At 40.3% G+C, this 17692-nt stretch overlaps 1 protein-coding gene across 1 annotated transcript in view; it reads right to left on the bottom strand.

The window, feature by feature from the left end:
* LOC133641941 (matrix metalloproteinase-15-like) overlaps positions 1-17692 on the bottom strand; it is a 53514-nt gene that overhangs the window by 11781 nt on the left and 24041 nt on the right. Inside the window, exon 7 of the mRNA XM_062036083.1 lies at positions 12622-12760. Coding sequence (XP_061892067.1) covers positions 12622-12760 — 139 coding nt within the window. The remainder of the gene's footprint in view (positions 1-12621; positions 12761-17692) is intronic.

The following is a 17692-nucleotide window of genomic DNA, read 5'->3' as shown; positions in this document are numbered from 1 at the left end:
ATGGAGGGTTAGGGTTAGTTAGGGTTCATTGTAGTCAATCGCCTGACCTTCGTGAATTCATCATTTACCGAGAGGACGACTTTCTGACTGTTGGACATTGTGGACAAAAGCCTGACTTTTTATGAACAACTTTATTTTTTTAAGTCATATCTTTTGGATATTATTGCTTTGTATTTCATTTACTTACTTTTTATTAGGAAAGTCCGATAATGGCTTTTTTGCCGATATCCGATATTGTCCAACTCTCAATTACCGATACCGATATCAACCGATACCGATATATACAGTCGTGGAATTAACACATTATTATGCCTAATTTTGTTGTGATGCCCCGCTGGATGAAATTAAACAATGTAACAAGGTTTTCCAAAATAAATCAACTCAAGTTATGGAAAAAAAATGCCAACAAGGCACTGCCATATTTATTATTGAAGTCACAAAGTGCATTATTTTTTTTCAACATGCCTCAAAACAGCAGCTTGGAATTTGGCTCTCCCTGAGAGAGACTATGAGGCAGTTGAGGTGGGCGGGGTTGAGGTGTGTGTGTGTGGGGGGGGGTAGCGGGGGTGTATATTGTAGCGTCCCAGAAGAGTTAATGCTGCAAAGGGTTCTGGGTATTTGTTCTGTTGTGTTTATGTTGTGTTACGGTGCGGATGTTCTCCCCAAATGTGTTTGTCATTCTTGTTTGGTGTGGGTTCACAGTGTGGCGCATATTTGTAACAGTGTTAAAGTTGTATATACGGTCACCCTCAGTGTGACCTGTATGGCTGTTGACCAAGTATGCATTGCATTCATTGGGGAATGTGAAAAGCCGTAGATATTATGTGACCGGGCCGGCACGCAAAGGCGGGGCCTTTAAGGTTTATTGGCGCTCTGTACTTCTCTTCTACAGGAACCTTGTACCAGGAACTAGAGGTTCCAGGAACTAAAAGTTCCTGAGCTTTTGGTGGATAAGGGCCTAATGGAGCACACCAGTGAATCTTGGACGTCGGACGTGACAAATTGTTTCTTTGGCACAAATCTGAAACCTCGACGAGAACGTGCCCTATTTCGGAGGGAATCGAGACAGAGATGGCTGCTTTAGGCTGTTTTTGGTCCTTCGACCAAATTCATAACAAAATCGAAAAATTGAAAGAAGACTACATGGACAACAAAGTAGACATGTGCAGGAGTGGAGTTGGTCGAAAGTGCATGCCGTATTTCCAACAGCTCGAGGTTTGGGCAACAGAACAGCATTCTAAGAACCGTAACCGGAGTATTAAACAGTAGTATTCTGGCTCGTCACAAACTAACACCGGCGGACATTGTAATTACTGGAATAAAAGAAGAGCCAGAGACGAGTCAGACCTCATTAAATTCCTGTAATTTTTTTATTTATTTTTAATGTAATAATGTTCACTGCATAGTTCTGGTGTAAAGATGCTAGCTTACTCTTAGCTGAATGAATGGAAGCTTCACCAGCTAGCTAGTTTACCTGTAAACATGTAGTTCTTTTAGAAACAACAGTTATGTATTAATAAAACTATACAAACAGGTACTTAATGGGATAACTTTTATAGGATACACATGTAATGCAAATGCAACAATACATATATGTCATGATAACTTGAATTACAAAAGAAAGTAGATAAATGGAGAAAAAAGAGAAGCAAACTGTATTAACCTTGTAGATTGTTATAGTAATCATAGGTTAAAGGCCTACTGAAATGAATTTTTTTTATTTAAACGGGGATAGCAGATCTATTCTATGTGTCATACTTGATCATTTCGCGATATTGCCATATTTTTGCTGAAAGGATTTAGTATAGAACAACGACGATAAAGATCGCAACTTTTGGTATATGACAAAAAAAAGCCTTGCCCCTACCGGAAGTAGCGTGACATAGTCGGGTGAACATTTCCGCAAAGTTCTCTATTGTTTACAATGATGGCCGCCAGAAGTGAGAGACATTCGGACCGAGAAAGCGACAATTTCCCCATTAATTTGAGCGAGGATGAAAGATTTGTGGATGAGGAAAGTGCAAGTGAAGGACTAGTGGGGAATGAAAGCGATTCAGATAGGGAAGATGCTGTGAGAGGCGGGGGTGACCTGATATTCAGCTGGGAATGACTACAACAGTAAATAAACACAAGACATATATATACTCTATTAGCCACAACACAACCAGGCTTATATTTAATATGCCACAAATTAATCCCGCATAAAAACACCTAGGTGTTTGTTATGCTAGCTCCTAGCTCCTACCTACTAGCTCGAGCTAGTTATAGCTCGAGCGGATTATATGGATGGGATCCCGTCTATATAACCCGCCAATACAATTCAAACACCTGCACAACACACACACTCACTCAGCCCAAAGGACCGTTCACCTAACCCAAGGTTCATAAAGCTTATATATTTAACCAAAGTTACGTACATGACACGCACGTACGGGCAAGCAATCAAATGTTTGGAAGTGCGCGGGTGGGACCTGATATTCAGCTGGGAATGACTACAACAGTAATTAAACACAAGACATATATATACTCTATTAGCCACAACACAACCAGGCTTATATTTAATATGCCACAAATTAATCCCGCATAGCAAACACCTAGGTGTTTGCTATGCTAGCTCCTAGCTCGAGCTAGTAATAGCAAGCAATCAAATGTTTGGAAGCGCAGCTGTGTACTCACGGTATCGCGTCTGCGTCTGTGTATCCAAATCAAAGTCCTCCTGGTAAGAGTCTCTGTTGTCCGAGTTCTTCGATTTTGACTGCATCTTTCGGGAATGTAAACAATGAAACACCGGCTGTGTTGTGTTGCTGACTTCCCTCGCAAAATACTCCGCTTCGCACCGACAACTTTCTTCTTTGCTTGCTCAGCTTCTTTCTCCATAATGCAATGAACAAATTGCAACAGATTCACCAACACAGATGTCCAGAATACTGTGGAATAATGAGATGAAAACAGAGCTATTTCGTATTGGCTTCAATGGGGAAGCCATACCTGTGTTAAACTGGCTACGTCACGCGCATACGTCATCCTCCAAAGGAATTTTCAACCGGAAGTTTAGCGGGAAATTTAAAATTGCGCTTTATAAGTTAACCCGGCCGTATTGGCATGTGTTGCAATGTTAAGATTTCATCATTGATATATAAACTATCAGACTGCGTGGTCGGTAGTAGTGGCTTTCAGTAGGCCTTTAAAGTCGTCAGTGTGCCGTGTTTTTACCCAGTTTCCCCTAGGGGAACAACGTTAATAAATGTTTGATGAAACGTGATTATATGCATGACTGTATGTATGCATATGTGCTTATATATGCATGTATGTGTATATGTATGTTTGTACAGTGAATGTGCATGTGGATGTACAGTACAGGCCAAAAGTTTGGAGACACTTTCTACTCATTCAATGCGTGTTCTTTATTTTCATGACTATTTACATTGTAGATTGTCACTGAAGGCATCAAAACTATGAATGAACACATGTGGAGTTGTGTACTTAAAAAAAGATGAACTAACCAAAAACATGTTTTATATTCTAGTTTCTTCAAAATAGCCACCCTTTGCTCGGATTACTGCTATGGACACTCTTGGCATTCTCTCCATGAGCTTCAAGAGGTAGTCACCTGAAATGGTTTTCACTTCACAGGTGTCATAGTTTTGATGCCTTCAGTGACAATCTACAAGGTAAATAATCATGAAAATAAAGAAAACAAATTGAAATGAGAAGGTGTGTCCAAACTTTTGGCCTGTACTGTATATGTAATAACTTGAAATACAAAAGAACAATGAATGGAGGGGAAGAAAGATAAGCGAACTGTATTAACCTTGTAGATTGTTATAGTAAAATAGGTTAAGCTTTGTCAATGTGCCGTGTTTTACCCAGTTTCCTCTAGGGCGGGGGTCGGCAACCCGCGGCTCTAGAGCCGCATGCGGCTCTTTAGCGCCGCCCTAGTGGCTCTCTGGAGCTTTTTCAAAAATGTATGAAAAATGGAAAAAGATGAGGAAAAAAAATTTTTTTGGTTTTAATATGGTTTCTGTAGGAGGACAAACATGACACAAACCTCCCTAATTGTTAGAAATCACACTGTTTATATTAAACATGCTTCACTGATTCAAGTATTTGGCAAGCGCCGTATTGTCCTACTAATTTTGGCGGTCCTTGAACTCACCCTAGTTTGTTTACATGTACAACTTTCACCGACTTTCTAGGACGTGTTTTATGCCACTTCTTTTTCTGTCTCATTTTGTCCACCAAACTTTTAATGTTGTGCGTGAAGGCACAAAGGTGAGTTTTGTTGATGTTATTGACTTGTGTGGAGTGCTAATCGGGCATATTTGGTCAGTGCATGACTGCAAGCTAATCGATGCTAACATGCTATTTAGGCTAGCTCTATGTACATATGGCATCATTATGCCTCATTTGTAGCTATATTTGAGGTAATTTAGTTTCCTTTAAGTCCTCTTAATTCAATTTATATCCCATGACACACTATCTGTATGTAATATGGCTTTTAATTTTTAGCGGCACCAGACAGATTTGTTTTTTGTATTTTTTGTTCCAATATGGCTCTTTCAACCTTTTGGTTTGCCGACCCCTGCTCTAGGGGAACAACGTTAATATATGTTTAATGAAACGTGATTATATGCATATGTGCTTGTATATGTACAGTATGTGGGTATGTATGTTTGTACAGTGAATGTGCGTGTGGATGTATGTATGTATGTACTGTATTTGTGTATTTATGTGGGAGTGTAGGTACCTTAATGTCATTTAAAACATTTGTACGCACGTACAACACTTAAGACCTTCAGTATATCTGTATGTGGAATTAAATTATGGAATGGATTAAGCAAAGCAATCAAACAATGTACTAAAATGATACACTTCAAGAAACTCTTCAAACTTAAAGTGTTTACAAAGTACAAAGAAGAAGAACCAAATACATTCTGAATGTATTTCATCCATCCATTCTTTCATTCTCAAAATAATCTTACTTCTCTCATCATATGAAATATAACTTACTTCACCAATTATTATTTATTTATTTTTATTGTGATTACTTATGGAGTGTATTGTGAATAAATTGAGAACAGGAAGTGAACAAAAGTTTTAGCAACTGTTATGTAAAAGAAAAGGGGTAGGATTAAATAAACATGTTGAAAAGAAAAACTGGAAATTGTGATGTTTTGCATGTTCGAAATAAACTCAAACTCAACTCAACCTACGTATGTGGCTAAGTACCAATGCGGACTGAGCCAATTTTCAATTGTCTTGGTAGATCACGCACAACACGCTCCACTAATAGTACACACAATTTTATTGTTTGCACACGCTATTTAGCGTGTGGTTTTTGGATATTAGTAAATGAGGCCCGAAGTGCGTTATGTGTTTATGAGCGAGATGTAAATTGTCCACAAAATTTGAATTATTATCATGACCAAGAAATTAAAGGCAAAACCACAAAACCAATCAAGGATCTTGAAAAATGTGAAGTAAAAAGTAGGGATGTCCGATAATGGCTTTTTTGCCGATATCCGATATTTCGATATTGTCCTACTCTTAATTACCGATACCGATATATGCAGTCGTGGAATTAACACATTATGCCTAATTTGGACAACCAGGTATGGTGAAGATAAGGTCCATTTTAAAAAGATTAATAGAATAAAAGATAAATAAATTAAAAACATTTTCTTGAATAAAAAAGAAAGTAAAACAATATAAAAACAGTTACATAGAAACTAGTAATTAATGAAAATGAGTAAAATTAACTGTTAAAGGTTAGTACTATTAGTGGACCAGCAGCACGCACAATCATGTGTGCTTACGGACTGTATCCCTTGCAGACTGTATTGATATATATTGATATATAATGTAGGAACCAGAATATTAATAACAGAAAGAAACAACCCTTTTGTGTGAATGAGTGTAAATGGGGGAGGGAGGTTTTTTGGGTTGGTGCACTAATTGTAAGTGTATCTTGTGTTTTTTATGTTGATTTAATAAAAAATAAATACAAAAAAAACCAGATACCGATAATAAAAAAAACGATAGATAATATTGGCAGGCCGATATTATCAGACATCTCCAGTAAAAAGTATCATTTAGCTTCAATACTGGCCCTGTATTTACTTGAAACTGGAGCGTTCCAACACTATTGGTTGAATATTTTAGACATATGCTTCCTCCATCACATTGACTTTGCAACATTTTTCTTAGAAAATATTTGAGCCTGATTAAAAGTGAAAGCTGTTCACATCTGGAGCATGGATTGAAGGATGATGCAATCAGTTATTTCTCTCTCTGGAGGAGTTTTGGGGTTCTGGACTGTTGGGCCAGCAGCAACAGCTGCCAGGCAGTAGACGTCATTTATGACATCCATTGAACTGGCAACACACACACACACACACGCACACGCACACGCACACGCACACAAATGCGGTCACAGTCAAATGTTCTGTTTCTTTTCACTGCCGTATTGTCAGAAGGTAAAGAACTGATTTGTTCAGAAAAAGGCCAATTAAAGTGAACCAGCTGTTGGAAACAGCTGTCCCCTCACTTTAAGGTCAGTGCTTATGTCTTGTTACAATAAAAGTAGGTTATGAAGCGTCCCCAACGTCCACATACAGGAAAGCATGTGGAGAGCTGTGTTGAATTCCGAGTTGGCAAGAGAAACATGCTGACTTTGCACTGTTTCCTTTGAGTTTGACCCTCTCAAATCTCAACACACGATTTGAATTTGTGGTCGAGCTGAGCTGTTCAGTTTTTTACAGGGGTTGACAGGGGGCAAACACACACAAACCCCCAAAACACATGTAATATGGGGAAAACAACTCATTAAAAGGCCTACTGAAATGAAATATTTTTATTTAAACGGGGATAGCAGATCCATTCTATGTGTCATACTTGATCATTTCGCGGTATTGCCATATTTTTGCTGAAAGGATTTAGTATAGAACAACGACGATAAAGTTCGCAACTTTTGGTTGCTGATAAAAAAAAAGCCTTGCCTGTACCGGAAGTAGCGTGACGTCACAGGTTGAAGAGCTCCTCACATTTCCCCATTGTTTACACCAGCAGCGAGAGCGATTCGGACCAAGAAAGCGATGATTACCCCATTAATTTGAGCGAGGATGAAAGATTTGTGGATGAGGAAAGTGAGAGTGAAGGACTATAGTGCAGTGCAGGACGTATCTTTTTTCGCTCTGACCGTAACTTAGGTACAAGGGTTCATTGGATTCCACACTTTCTCCTTTTTCTATTGTGGATCACGGATTTGTATTTTAAACCACCTCGGATACTATATCCTCTTGAAAATGAGAGTCGAGAACGCGAAATGGACATTCACAGTGACTTTTATCTCCACGACAATACATCGGCGAAACACTTTAGCTACGGAGCTAACGTGATAGCATCGGGCTCAAATGCAGATATAAACAAAATAAATAAACCCCTGACTGGAAAAATAGACAAAAAATCAACAATACTATTAAACCCTGGACATGTAACTACACGGTTAATGCTTTCCAGCTTGGCGAAGATTAACAATGCTGTTGCTAACGACGCCATTGAAGCTAACTTAGCAACGGGACCTCACAGAGCTATGATAAAAACATTAGCGCTCCACCTACGCCAGCCAGCCATCATCTGCTCATCAACACCCGTGCTCACCTGCGTTCCAGCGATCGACGGAAGGACGAAGGACTTCACCCGATCATCCGTGCGGTCGGCGGCTAGCGTCGGCTAGCGCGTCTGCTATCCAAGTCAAAGTCCTCCTGGTTGTGTTGCTACAGCCAGCCGCTAATACACCGATCCCACCTACAACTTTCTTCTTTGCAGTCTTCATTGTTCATTAAACAAATTGCAAAAGATTCACCAACACAGATGTCCAGAATACTGTGGAATTTTGAGATGAAAACAGAGCTTTTTTGTATTGGATTCAAAGGTGTACCAATACTTCCGTTTAACTAGCGACGTAACTCGCATACGTCATCATACATAGACGTTTTCAACCGGAAGTTTAGGGGGAAATTTAAAATTGCACTTTATAAGTTAACCCGGCCGTATCGGCATGTGTTGCAATGTTAAGATTTCATCATTGATGTATAAACTATCAGACTGCGTGGTCGGTAGTAGTGGGTTTTAGTAGGCCTTTAAATTGGTAGCTTTATGATATTGCTATAAAGAAGTACAAAAACACCTTTTCAGTATGCCATCTTTCTTATGTACCGTATTTTTCGGAGTATAAGAGTATAAGTCGCTCCGGAGTATAAGTCGCACCGGCCGAAAATGCATAATAAAGAAGGAAAAAAACACATATAAGTCGCACTGGAGTATAAGTCGCATTTTTGGGGGAAATGTATTTGATAAAAGCCAACACCAAGAATAGACATTTGAAAGGCAATTTAAAATAAATAAAGAATAGTGAACAACAGGCTGAATAAGTGTACGTTATATGAGGCATAAATAACCAACTGAGAACGTGCCTGGTATGTTAACGTAACATATTATGGTAAGAGTCATTCAAATAACTATAACATATAGAACATGCTATACGTTTACCAAACAATCTGTCACTCCTAATCGCTAAATCCCATGAAATCTTATACGTCTAGTCTCTTACAAGAATGAGATAAATAATATTATTTGATATTTTACGGTAATGTGTTAATAATTTCACACATAAGTCGCTCCTGAGTATAAGTCGCACCCCCGGCCAAACTATGAAAAAAACTGCGACTTATAGTCAGAAAAATACGGTATTTGTAAACCCCTCCCAGACCTGACGCCACTGGTCGGGCTTACGTCCTAGTAACATGCTAACTATGGAGGGCCAAATGGAACAGAATTGAACATAATGTTTGAATAATTACTTATATGTGTCATTAATCCATGAAAAAAAAAATCTAACAATTAAATCATGAAATCATGAATGAAATAATGAAGTCGATACTTAAAGGCCTACTGAAACCCACTACTACCGACCACGCAGTCTGATAGTTTATATATCAATGATGAAATCTTAACATTATAACACATGCCAATACGGCCGGGTTAACTTATAAAGTGACATTTTAAATTTGCCGCTAAACTTCCGGTTCGAAACGCCTCTGAGGATGACGTATGCGCGTGACGTAGCCCGGCGAACACGGTATGCCTTCCACATTGAAGCCAATACGAAAAAGCTCTGTTTTCATTTCATAATTCCACAGTATTCTGGACATCTGTGTTCGTGAATCTGTTGCAATCATGTTCATTGCATTATGGAGAAGGAAGCCGAGCAAGCAAAGAAGAAAGTTGTCGGTGCGAAATGGACGTATTTTTCGAACGTAGTCAGCCACAACAGTACACAGCCGGCGCTTCTTTGTTTACATTCCCGAAAGATGCAGTCAAGATGGAAGAACTCGGATAACAGAGACTCTAACCAGGAGGGCTTTTGACTTGGATACACAGACGCCTGTAGAGAACTGGGACAACACAGACTCTTACCAGGATTACTTTGATTTGGATGACAAAGACGCAGACGTGCTACTGTGAGTATGCAGCTTTGGCTTTTTTTTGCGTATGTACGTAACTTTTTTAAAATATATAAGCTTTATGAACCTTGGGTTAGGTGAACGGTCTTTTGGGCTGAGTGATTGTGTGTGTTGATCATGTGTTTGAATTGTATTGGCGTGTTCTATGGAGCTAGGAGCTAGCAGAGGAGCTAGGAGTTAGCATAACACGTACCGTACCGTACGTGCGCGCGCGTCACGTACGTAACTTTTTAAAAATATATAAGCTTTATGAACCTTGGGTTAGGTGAACGGTCTTTTGGGCTGAGTGATTGTGTGTGTTGATCAGGTGTTTGAATTGTATTGGCGTGTTCTATGGAGCTAGGAGCTAGCAGAGGAGCTAGGAGCTAGCATAACAAACACGCAGGTGTTATTATGCAGGATTAATTTGTGGCATATTAAATATAAGCCTGGTTGTGTTGTGGCTAATAGAGTATATATATGTCTTGTGTTTATTTACTGTTGTAGTCATTCCCAGCTGAATATCAGGTACCGTGAGTATGCAGCCTTTGCTGCTAAACATTCGATAACTTGACCGTATGTGCGCGTCACGTACGTAACTTTTTAAAAATATATAAGCTTTATGAACCTTGGGTTAGGTAAACGGTCTTTTGGGATGAGTGATTGTGTGTGTTGATCAGGTGTTTGAATTGTATTGGCGTGTTCTATGGAGCTAGGAGCTAGCAGAGGAGCTAGGAGCTAGCATAACAAACACTGAGGTGTTTTTATGCAGGATTAATTTGTGGCATATTAAATATAAGCCTGGTTGTGTTGTGGCTAATAGAGTATATATATGTCTTGTGTTTATTTACTGTTGTAGTCATTCCCAGTTGAATATCAGGTCACCCCCGGCTCTCACAGCATCTTCCCTATCTGAATAGCTTCAACTCCCCACTAGTCCTTCACTTGCACTTTACTCATCCACAAATCTTTCATCCTCGCTCAAATTAATGGGGAAATTGTCGCTTTCTCGGTCCGAATCTCTCTCACTTCATGCGGCCATCATTGTAAACAATAGGGAACTTTGCGTATATGTTCAACTGACTACGTCACGCTACTTCCGGTAGGTGCAAGCCTTTTTTTTTTATCAGATACCAAAAGTTGCAATCTTTATCGTCGTTCTATACTAAATCCTTTCAGCAAAAATATGGCAATATCGCGAAATGATCAAGTATGACACATAGAATAGATCTGCTATCCCCGTTTAAATAAAAAAAATTCATTTCAGTAGGCCTTTAATGAAGTGATGTGGCTCGGTTAGTAGAGCGGACGTGCCAGCAACTTGAGGGTTGTCGGTTCGATTTTTATTTATTTATCCTAATTATGTTTTTTTTATTGCTTTATTTATTAGGGACCGAGTCGTTTTGGGACAGAGGACCCTATTGTATTTCTAGCGTTTTATTATTATACCGCCGCCTCTTTGAGCTGTAATTTGACCCCCTTAACATGCTTCAAAACTCACCAAATTGGACACACACATCAGGACTGGTGAAAATTGCGATCTAATCAAAAAACCAAAACTCAAAATTACACTCTAGCGCCCCCTAGGAAGAAAACACAGACAAAACTGCCTGTAACTCCCAGTAGGAATGTCATAGAGACATGAAACAAAAACCTCTATGTAGGTCTCACTTAGACCTAGATTTCATTCACTCACAACCCCCAGAAAAAATCAACAGGAAGTTTGCAATTCCCCCTTCAAAACAAAAGTTGAGTAAAAACAGTCACTTTTTTTCAAACATTATCTCCTCTGAGCGCGTTTGTCGTGTCGGCTTCAAATTAGCACAGGAGAGAGGTTGAACCCTTCTGAATAAAAGTTGATGAAAGAGTTTTAATTACTGCTTCGGTTTAGATTTTATGACCCCTCAAAGTCGGTCCCGTCCATCGCTGCTTGCAGCTTTAATTTTCCTATGATACTGTACTGAGTTTTGATTTATTTTGTAAAAGTTTTTATTTTGTCTATTATTCGTGCACTTTCATTTTTGAAGTTGTTCTTGATTTAATATATCAATTGATTGACCACAGCTGTGACTATTTAAGCGCTTCACTTCCTGTTGGAAATTGCACACAGACGAAGACTTTGTCGAAACCGGTCTGTGTTTTGTAGCGCAGTTTATATTAAAATTATTAGAAGGACACAAGTGTTGCTGGTCTTGCTTTTTCTTTACGTACACTTTTTGCCGTGCACCTCTTTATTTTTGTTTTATTACGTTTTTTTGGAGAGTGTGTGTTTTTTCCTATATTTCGTACCCCGTTTCCGCCATCCCAGTCACTGTCGGTGTGTCCTTGGGCAAGGCACTTTACCCACCTGCTCCTAGTTTAAATGTAACTCAGACCATGGGTTTCACTATGTAAACAGAGAAAAGCACTAATCATTTTACATCAAATACATTAATGAGACACTTAATACACATGTATGTAATTAAAATAAATGAATGACACATTTAAGTCCACCCATCCATCCATTTTCTACCGGTTGTCCCTTTCGGGTTCGCAGAGGGTGCTGGAGCCTATCTCAGCTGCATTCGGGCGGGAGGCGGGGTACACCCTGGACAAGTCGCCCCCTCATCGCAGGGCCAACACAGATAGACAGACAACATTCACACTCACATTCACACACTAGGGACCATTTAGTGTTGCCAATCAACCTATCCCCAGGTGCATGTCTTTGGAGGCGGGAGAAGCCCGGAGTACCCGGAGGGAACCCACACAGTCACGGGGAGAACATACAAACTCCACAGAGAAAGATCCCGAGCCCGGGATTGAACTCAGGACCTTCGTGTTGTGAGGCACATGCACTAAGCCCTCTTCCACCGTGCTGCCCACACATTTAAGTCATTATTTGTTTAATTTTGTCCCAATTGGCCCGCCATAGCTAATTTATGTTTCATCGTATTTCCACTGGATGTTGTCGTTTTGTGAAGTTGCACGTCTTTTGGCGGTTTGTGTGTGTTTTGTACTTTGCAGTGCGTTTGTCTCTGTCGGCCACCGTCGATCGTCGAGAAAAAAAAAGGCAGGCATCGGTCGAGCGTGACAGACCATGCTGATGAAAGTCAGGACGATCACGGTGGGAACATACCTTTGAAGAAGACAAATTTGCCATCGTGGCGTTCATAAGCGGCGTCGATATCACTCGGAAGACCACCCCAGAAGACCGATATCGGCATGGGATAGTTGTCCAGGACGCGGTTCCGACGAACTCGCCAAAACCAGCGACCCTGCGTGCAGAAGTAAAGGAAACAATACATCATCTAGTCCCCCTTGAATCGCTGTTGTGTTTGTTAGTCAGTCCAAATTGAACTTTGTCGATCTAAACCAAGGGTGCCCACACCTTTTTCTGCAGGCGAGCTACTTTTCAATTGACCAAGTCGAGGTGATCTACCTCATTCATATATATAATTTATATTTATTTATTTATGAAAGATACATTTTTGTTAACAAGTTAAAGGTGTTTAATGATAATACAAGCATGTTTAGCACATATAGATTCCTTTCTTTCATGAAGACAAGAATATAAGTTGGTGTATTACCTGATTCTGATGACTTGCATTGATTGGAATCAGACAGTTGGGATAACATCAACTTTTTTAAATGGAGGATAAAAAAAGTCCTCCTTTCTGTCCAATACCACATGAAAGTGGTTGGTTTTTGCCATCTTATTTGTCCAGCTTCCATACTCCTTTTTATACACTTTAAAAGAAATACATTGGCGGCAAACTCCATAGCTTGCTAGCTTGTGCACGCCAGTTTCTTTAGACTCTTATTTTGTTAGCGCAGGCAGGATGAAGCAGGGCTTTTATTGTGAAGACAGGAACTGTGCGGTCGGTCTTTAGAGTTTTGACGGCAGGTACGTACGGTGTAGTGCGAAAATCTGTATCCCTCAAATATTTTGTATCCCCTGCCGCGGGAGCGCGCACGGGGGCGGAGCTCTGCTCCTTGTTCAGACAGCGGCAGCACATCCGTGTTATTAGCGATGTCAATGATACAAAATGTGGATTATTACGATCAATCCTTGATTGTCAAAAATGTTGATGCATACTTGCCAACCCTGAGACCTCCGATACCGGGAGGTGGGGGGTGGGGGGCGTGGTTGGGGGTGTAGTTAAGGGCGTGGTTAATAGGGGAATATATTTACAGCTAGAATTCACCAACTCAAGTATTTCATATATATATATATATATATATATATATATATATATATATATATATATATATGTATGAAATACTTGACTTTCAGTGAATTCTAGCTATATATATATATATATATATATATATTTATTTTATTATACATATAAATAAAATAAATACTTGAATTTCAGTGTTCTGGGGGCTATCCAGTAGATGGCAGTATTGTCCTGTTTAACTTCTCCTCCATTCATGACTCGGCCACCGTGTTCAATGGAGAAATCTGTTCTACTAAATGTACAGGCAACATAATTACATACCCCTTCCCCTTCGAACTGTCCTGGATGAACTGAAATTCTTGTTTCCATTCGTTTTGGAACTTGCAAGCGTATTTCTTCATCTTGCTCGTCGACGGCGTCGCCATGTCTGTAACTTCCTCGTTCTTCTGCTTCGTCTCCTTGTTGTGTGGGCAGTTGTGCACTCTACTCTCTAGAAGCCGTAGATGTTATGACGTCATTGGGCAGGCAAGCTGTTTATATCGTGGGAAAGCGGACGTGAGAACAGGCTGTCCCCACTCAGGTCCGCATTGAGCTGGAAGGGGCGTGGCCTCCAGCTCCGGCTGAATACCGGGAGTTTGTCGGGAGAACATTTCTGCCGGGAGGTTATCGGGAGAGGCGCTGAATACCGGGAGTCTCCCGCTAAAAACGGGAGGGTTGGCAAGTATGACTGTTGATGTAACATGTGACATTCCTACCCAAATAAATGCTTTTGATCATCCGTACATGACGTCCATCCATCCATCCATTTACTACATCAGTATATATTTATACCATGAATTGATTAACGTGGACCCCGACTTAAACAAGTTGAAAAACTTATTGGGGTGTTACCATTTAGTGGTCAATTGTACGGAATATGTACTGTGCAATCTACTAATAAAAGTTTCAATCAATCAATCAATTAAACCGCTTATTCCCTTCGGGGTTGTGTTGTACTTTAATCGGTTAATCAGCCTGCTATTTTCTGCAAATGACATGAATAACATCCTGTAATTTGGTTTATTATTTATGTAATCTTCTGATAAATTTAAAAATAACACCAATATAATGGGAACACAGACTACAGTGTAGACTTAATTCCATGTTATAAAAAAAACCACGTATTTTATGCCAGAAAATGTGTCCCATGTATGTCCCTAAAGCTATGTACTAACACAGGCCTGGGCAATTATTTGACTGGGGGGGGCCAGATTTAGATTTTAAAAAAATGTGTCTTGGGACCGGTATATCTATTTTTAGGAACCCTAATACAAAACCTCACAATAATGATCGAAAGCTAAAAACGTTATGACAGACCGCCTTGAAAAACGGAATGGAGTTTGACATTTTTTTACTGAATGAGACACCCAGAATGTACATGAAAATAAAGAATGTACAATATTAACTATGAAGTATAAAACACTAAATATTGACAACATATTTTACAATCAACCGAAACACAACCAAAATGCAACGAACATAGTGAAATATGACCGTGTAAAAAAAAAACCCACCTACAATCTGAGATATCTCATACCAAAGTAACTAATTAGATGACCACAGTAGTGAAGTGAAGTGAAGTAAAGTGAATTATATTTATATAGCGCTTTTCTCTAGTGACTCGAAGCGCTTTACATAGTGAAACCCAATATCTAAGTTACATTTAAACCAGTGTGGGTGGCACTGGGAGCAGGTGGGTAAAGTGTCTTGCCCAAGGACACAACGGCAGTGACTAGGATGGCGGAAGCGGGGATCGAACCTGGAACCCTCAAGTTGCTGGCATGGCCACTCTATCAACCGAGCTATACCGCCCCAATAACTACAGTATATACCAGGGGTCGGCAACCCGCGGCTCCGGAGCCGCATGCGGCTCCTTGACCACTCTGATGCGGCTCAGCTACATGCATGCCGACCCCCTCGATTTTCCCAGGAGACTTATGGATGTCAGTGTCTCTCATAGACTACTCCCAGGGAAAAATAATACTATTAACACTCTAATTACTATATAAAAGGCGTGCCCTAATTGCACTGCAGTAATTGTCCTCTACAGCATTTACTTACAGCATGCCAGGGCCAGCCACATGTTGCATGTTGTTATTACTTGCTCACACAGGAGACAGCAAAGCATAGTTACTCATCAGCCACACAGCTTACACTGACGGTAGCCGTATCAAACAACTTCAACATTGTTACGTTACAAATATGCGCCACACTGTGAACCCACACCAAAAAAGAATGAAAAACACATTTCTGGAGAACATCCCACTGTAACACAACATAAACACAACACAACCATTACCCAGAATCCCATGCAGTCCTAACTCTTCCGGTCTACATTATACACCCCGCTACCACCAAATCCCCCCACACATCAACCCCCCCCCCCCCCTCTTCGTGGTTGGTTGAGCGGAAGAGTTAGGGCTGCATGGGATTCTGGGTATTGGTACCGTCAGTGTAAGATGTGTGGCTGCTGATTTAGTAGCCTTGCTGTCTCTTACGTGAGCAAGCTAAAGCTGCATTCCACTTGTGGTCGAGCAGGTACACTGATTGGGCAGACTGTAGAGGGCGCCAAATGCAGTGTCATCACGCTCTGATATTCGGGAGTCTCCCGGGAAAAATTGAGAGGTTGGCAAGTGTGACGCAAGCGACATTCATCCAAAACTCGCGGGCTGCACTAACATCCAATTCCCACATTATAGTGCGTGCCGGTGCGTGTGTCTGAGACCCCTGGTTAACATAGCACAAAGCATGTAAGCTTGGTATGCGGTGTTTTTCATTTTAAATTTTAAAAACATTTTTGTGGCTCCCATTACTTTCTTTAATGTGTGAAACTTGCCAAAATGGCTCTTTGAGTGGTAAAGGTTGCCGACCCCTGGTATATACAGTAACTAGTATATCATGTAGATTCCAAGCATTGAAAGACTTAGTATAGTTGAAGACTTACGGTCATTAGAAAACATCACTGCACATCATAATGGCAGCCACACTTTCCATCTTAAACATCTAAAACAATTATTTAGGAATGTCCGGCGGGCCAGATTGAAAAGCTCAACGGGCCGCATGTGGCCCCCGGGCCTTAATTTGCCCAGGCCTGTACTAACATGTGGATTACATGTACGGATTTGGCATTGTACAAAACTTGTGAATTTGGGCTCATTTTATAAATTACGAAAAAAGTTACCGTAATTTCCGGACTATAAGCCGCTACTTTTCCCCCTCGTTTTGGTCCTTGCGGATTTTACGACGGTGCGGCTTTTTTACGGCTTACGGTAACCAGGGGCGCGCACTACCGAGAGCAAAACAAAGAGTAGGAGAGCGTCAGCGACAGTTTGCGCGAAGGAAGTGTTCATGCAAACACCCTCAATATGGAAAACAAACGGAGAAGTGCATATGATGCTGCTTTTAAGTTAAAGGCAATTGATCTGGCTGTCAAAGAAGGAAATAGAGCTGCTCACGTACCCTTGACTTGGCTGACGACGCCATTTTGGACCTGTTCTTCTCCGACACCGACGAAGAGGATTTCGGTGGTTTTAGTACGCAGGAGGAAGACGATGACACAATGATTAAAGACCGACTACCGGTAATACCGTTGTATTATTTGTACTCTGCACGAATGCTGTTCGCCATGTCAAAGATGTGAAAGTTTGATTGAATGATTGAAAGATTTATTGTTAATAAATGGGACGCTTTGCGTTCCCAAACAGTCAACTCTGTCCCGACAATCCCCTCCGTGGTAGCAGGAACCCCTATATACTACGGCAGGGGTCACCAACCTTTTTGAAACCAAGAGCTACTTCTTGGGTACTGATTAATGCGAAGGGCTACCAGTTTGATACACACTTAAATAAATTGCCGGAAATAGCCAATTTGCTCAATTTACCTTTAACTCTATGTTGTTATTAATAATTAATGATATTTACACTTAATTGAACGGTTTAAAAGAGGAGAAAACACGAAAAAAATGACAATTAAATTTTGAAACATAGT

The sequence above is a fragment of the Entelurus aequoreus genome, linkage group LG24 (genome assembly GCF_033978785.1).
Source record: "Entelurus aequoreus isolate RoL-2023_Sb linkage group LG24, RoL_Eaeq_v1.1, whole genome shotgun sequence".
Lineage (NCBI taxonomy): Eukaryota > Metazoa > Chordata > Actinopteri > Syngnathiformes > Syngnathidae > Entelurus > Entelurus aequoreus.
This window is presented reverse-complemented; position numbering and strand designations above follow the sequence as displayed.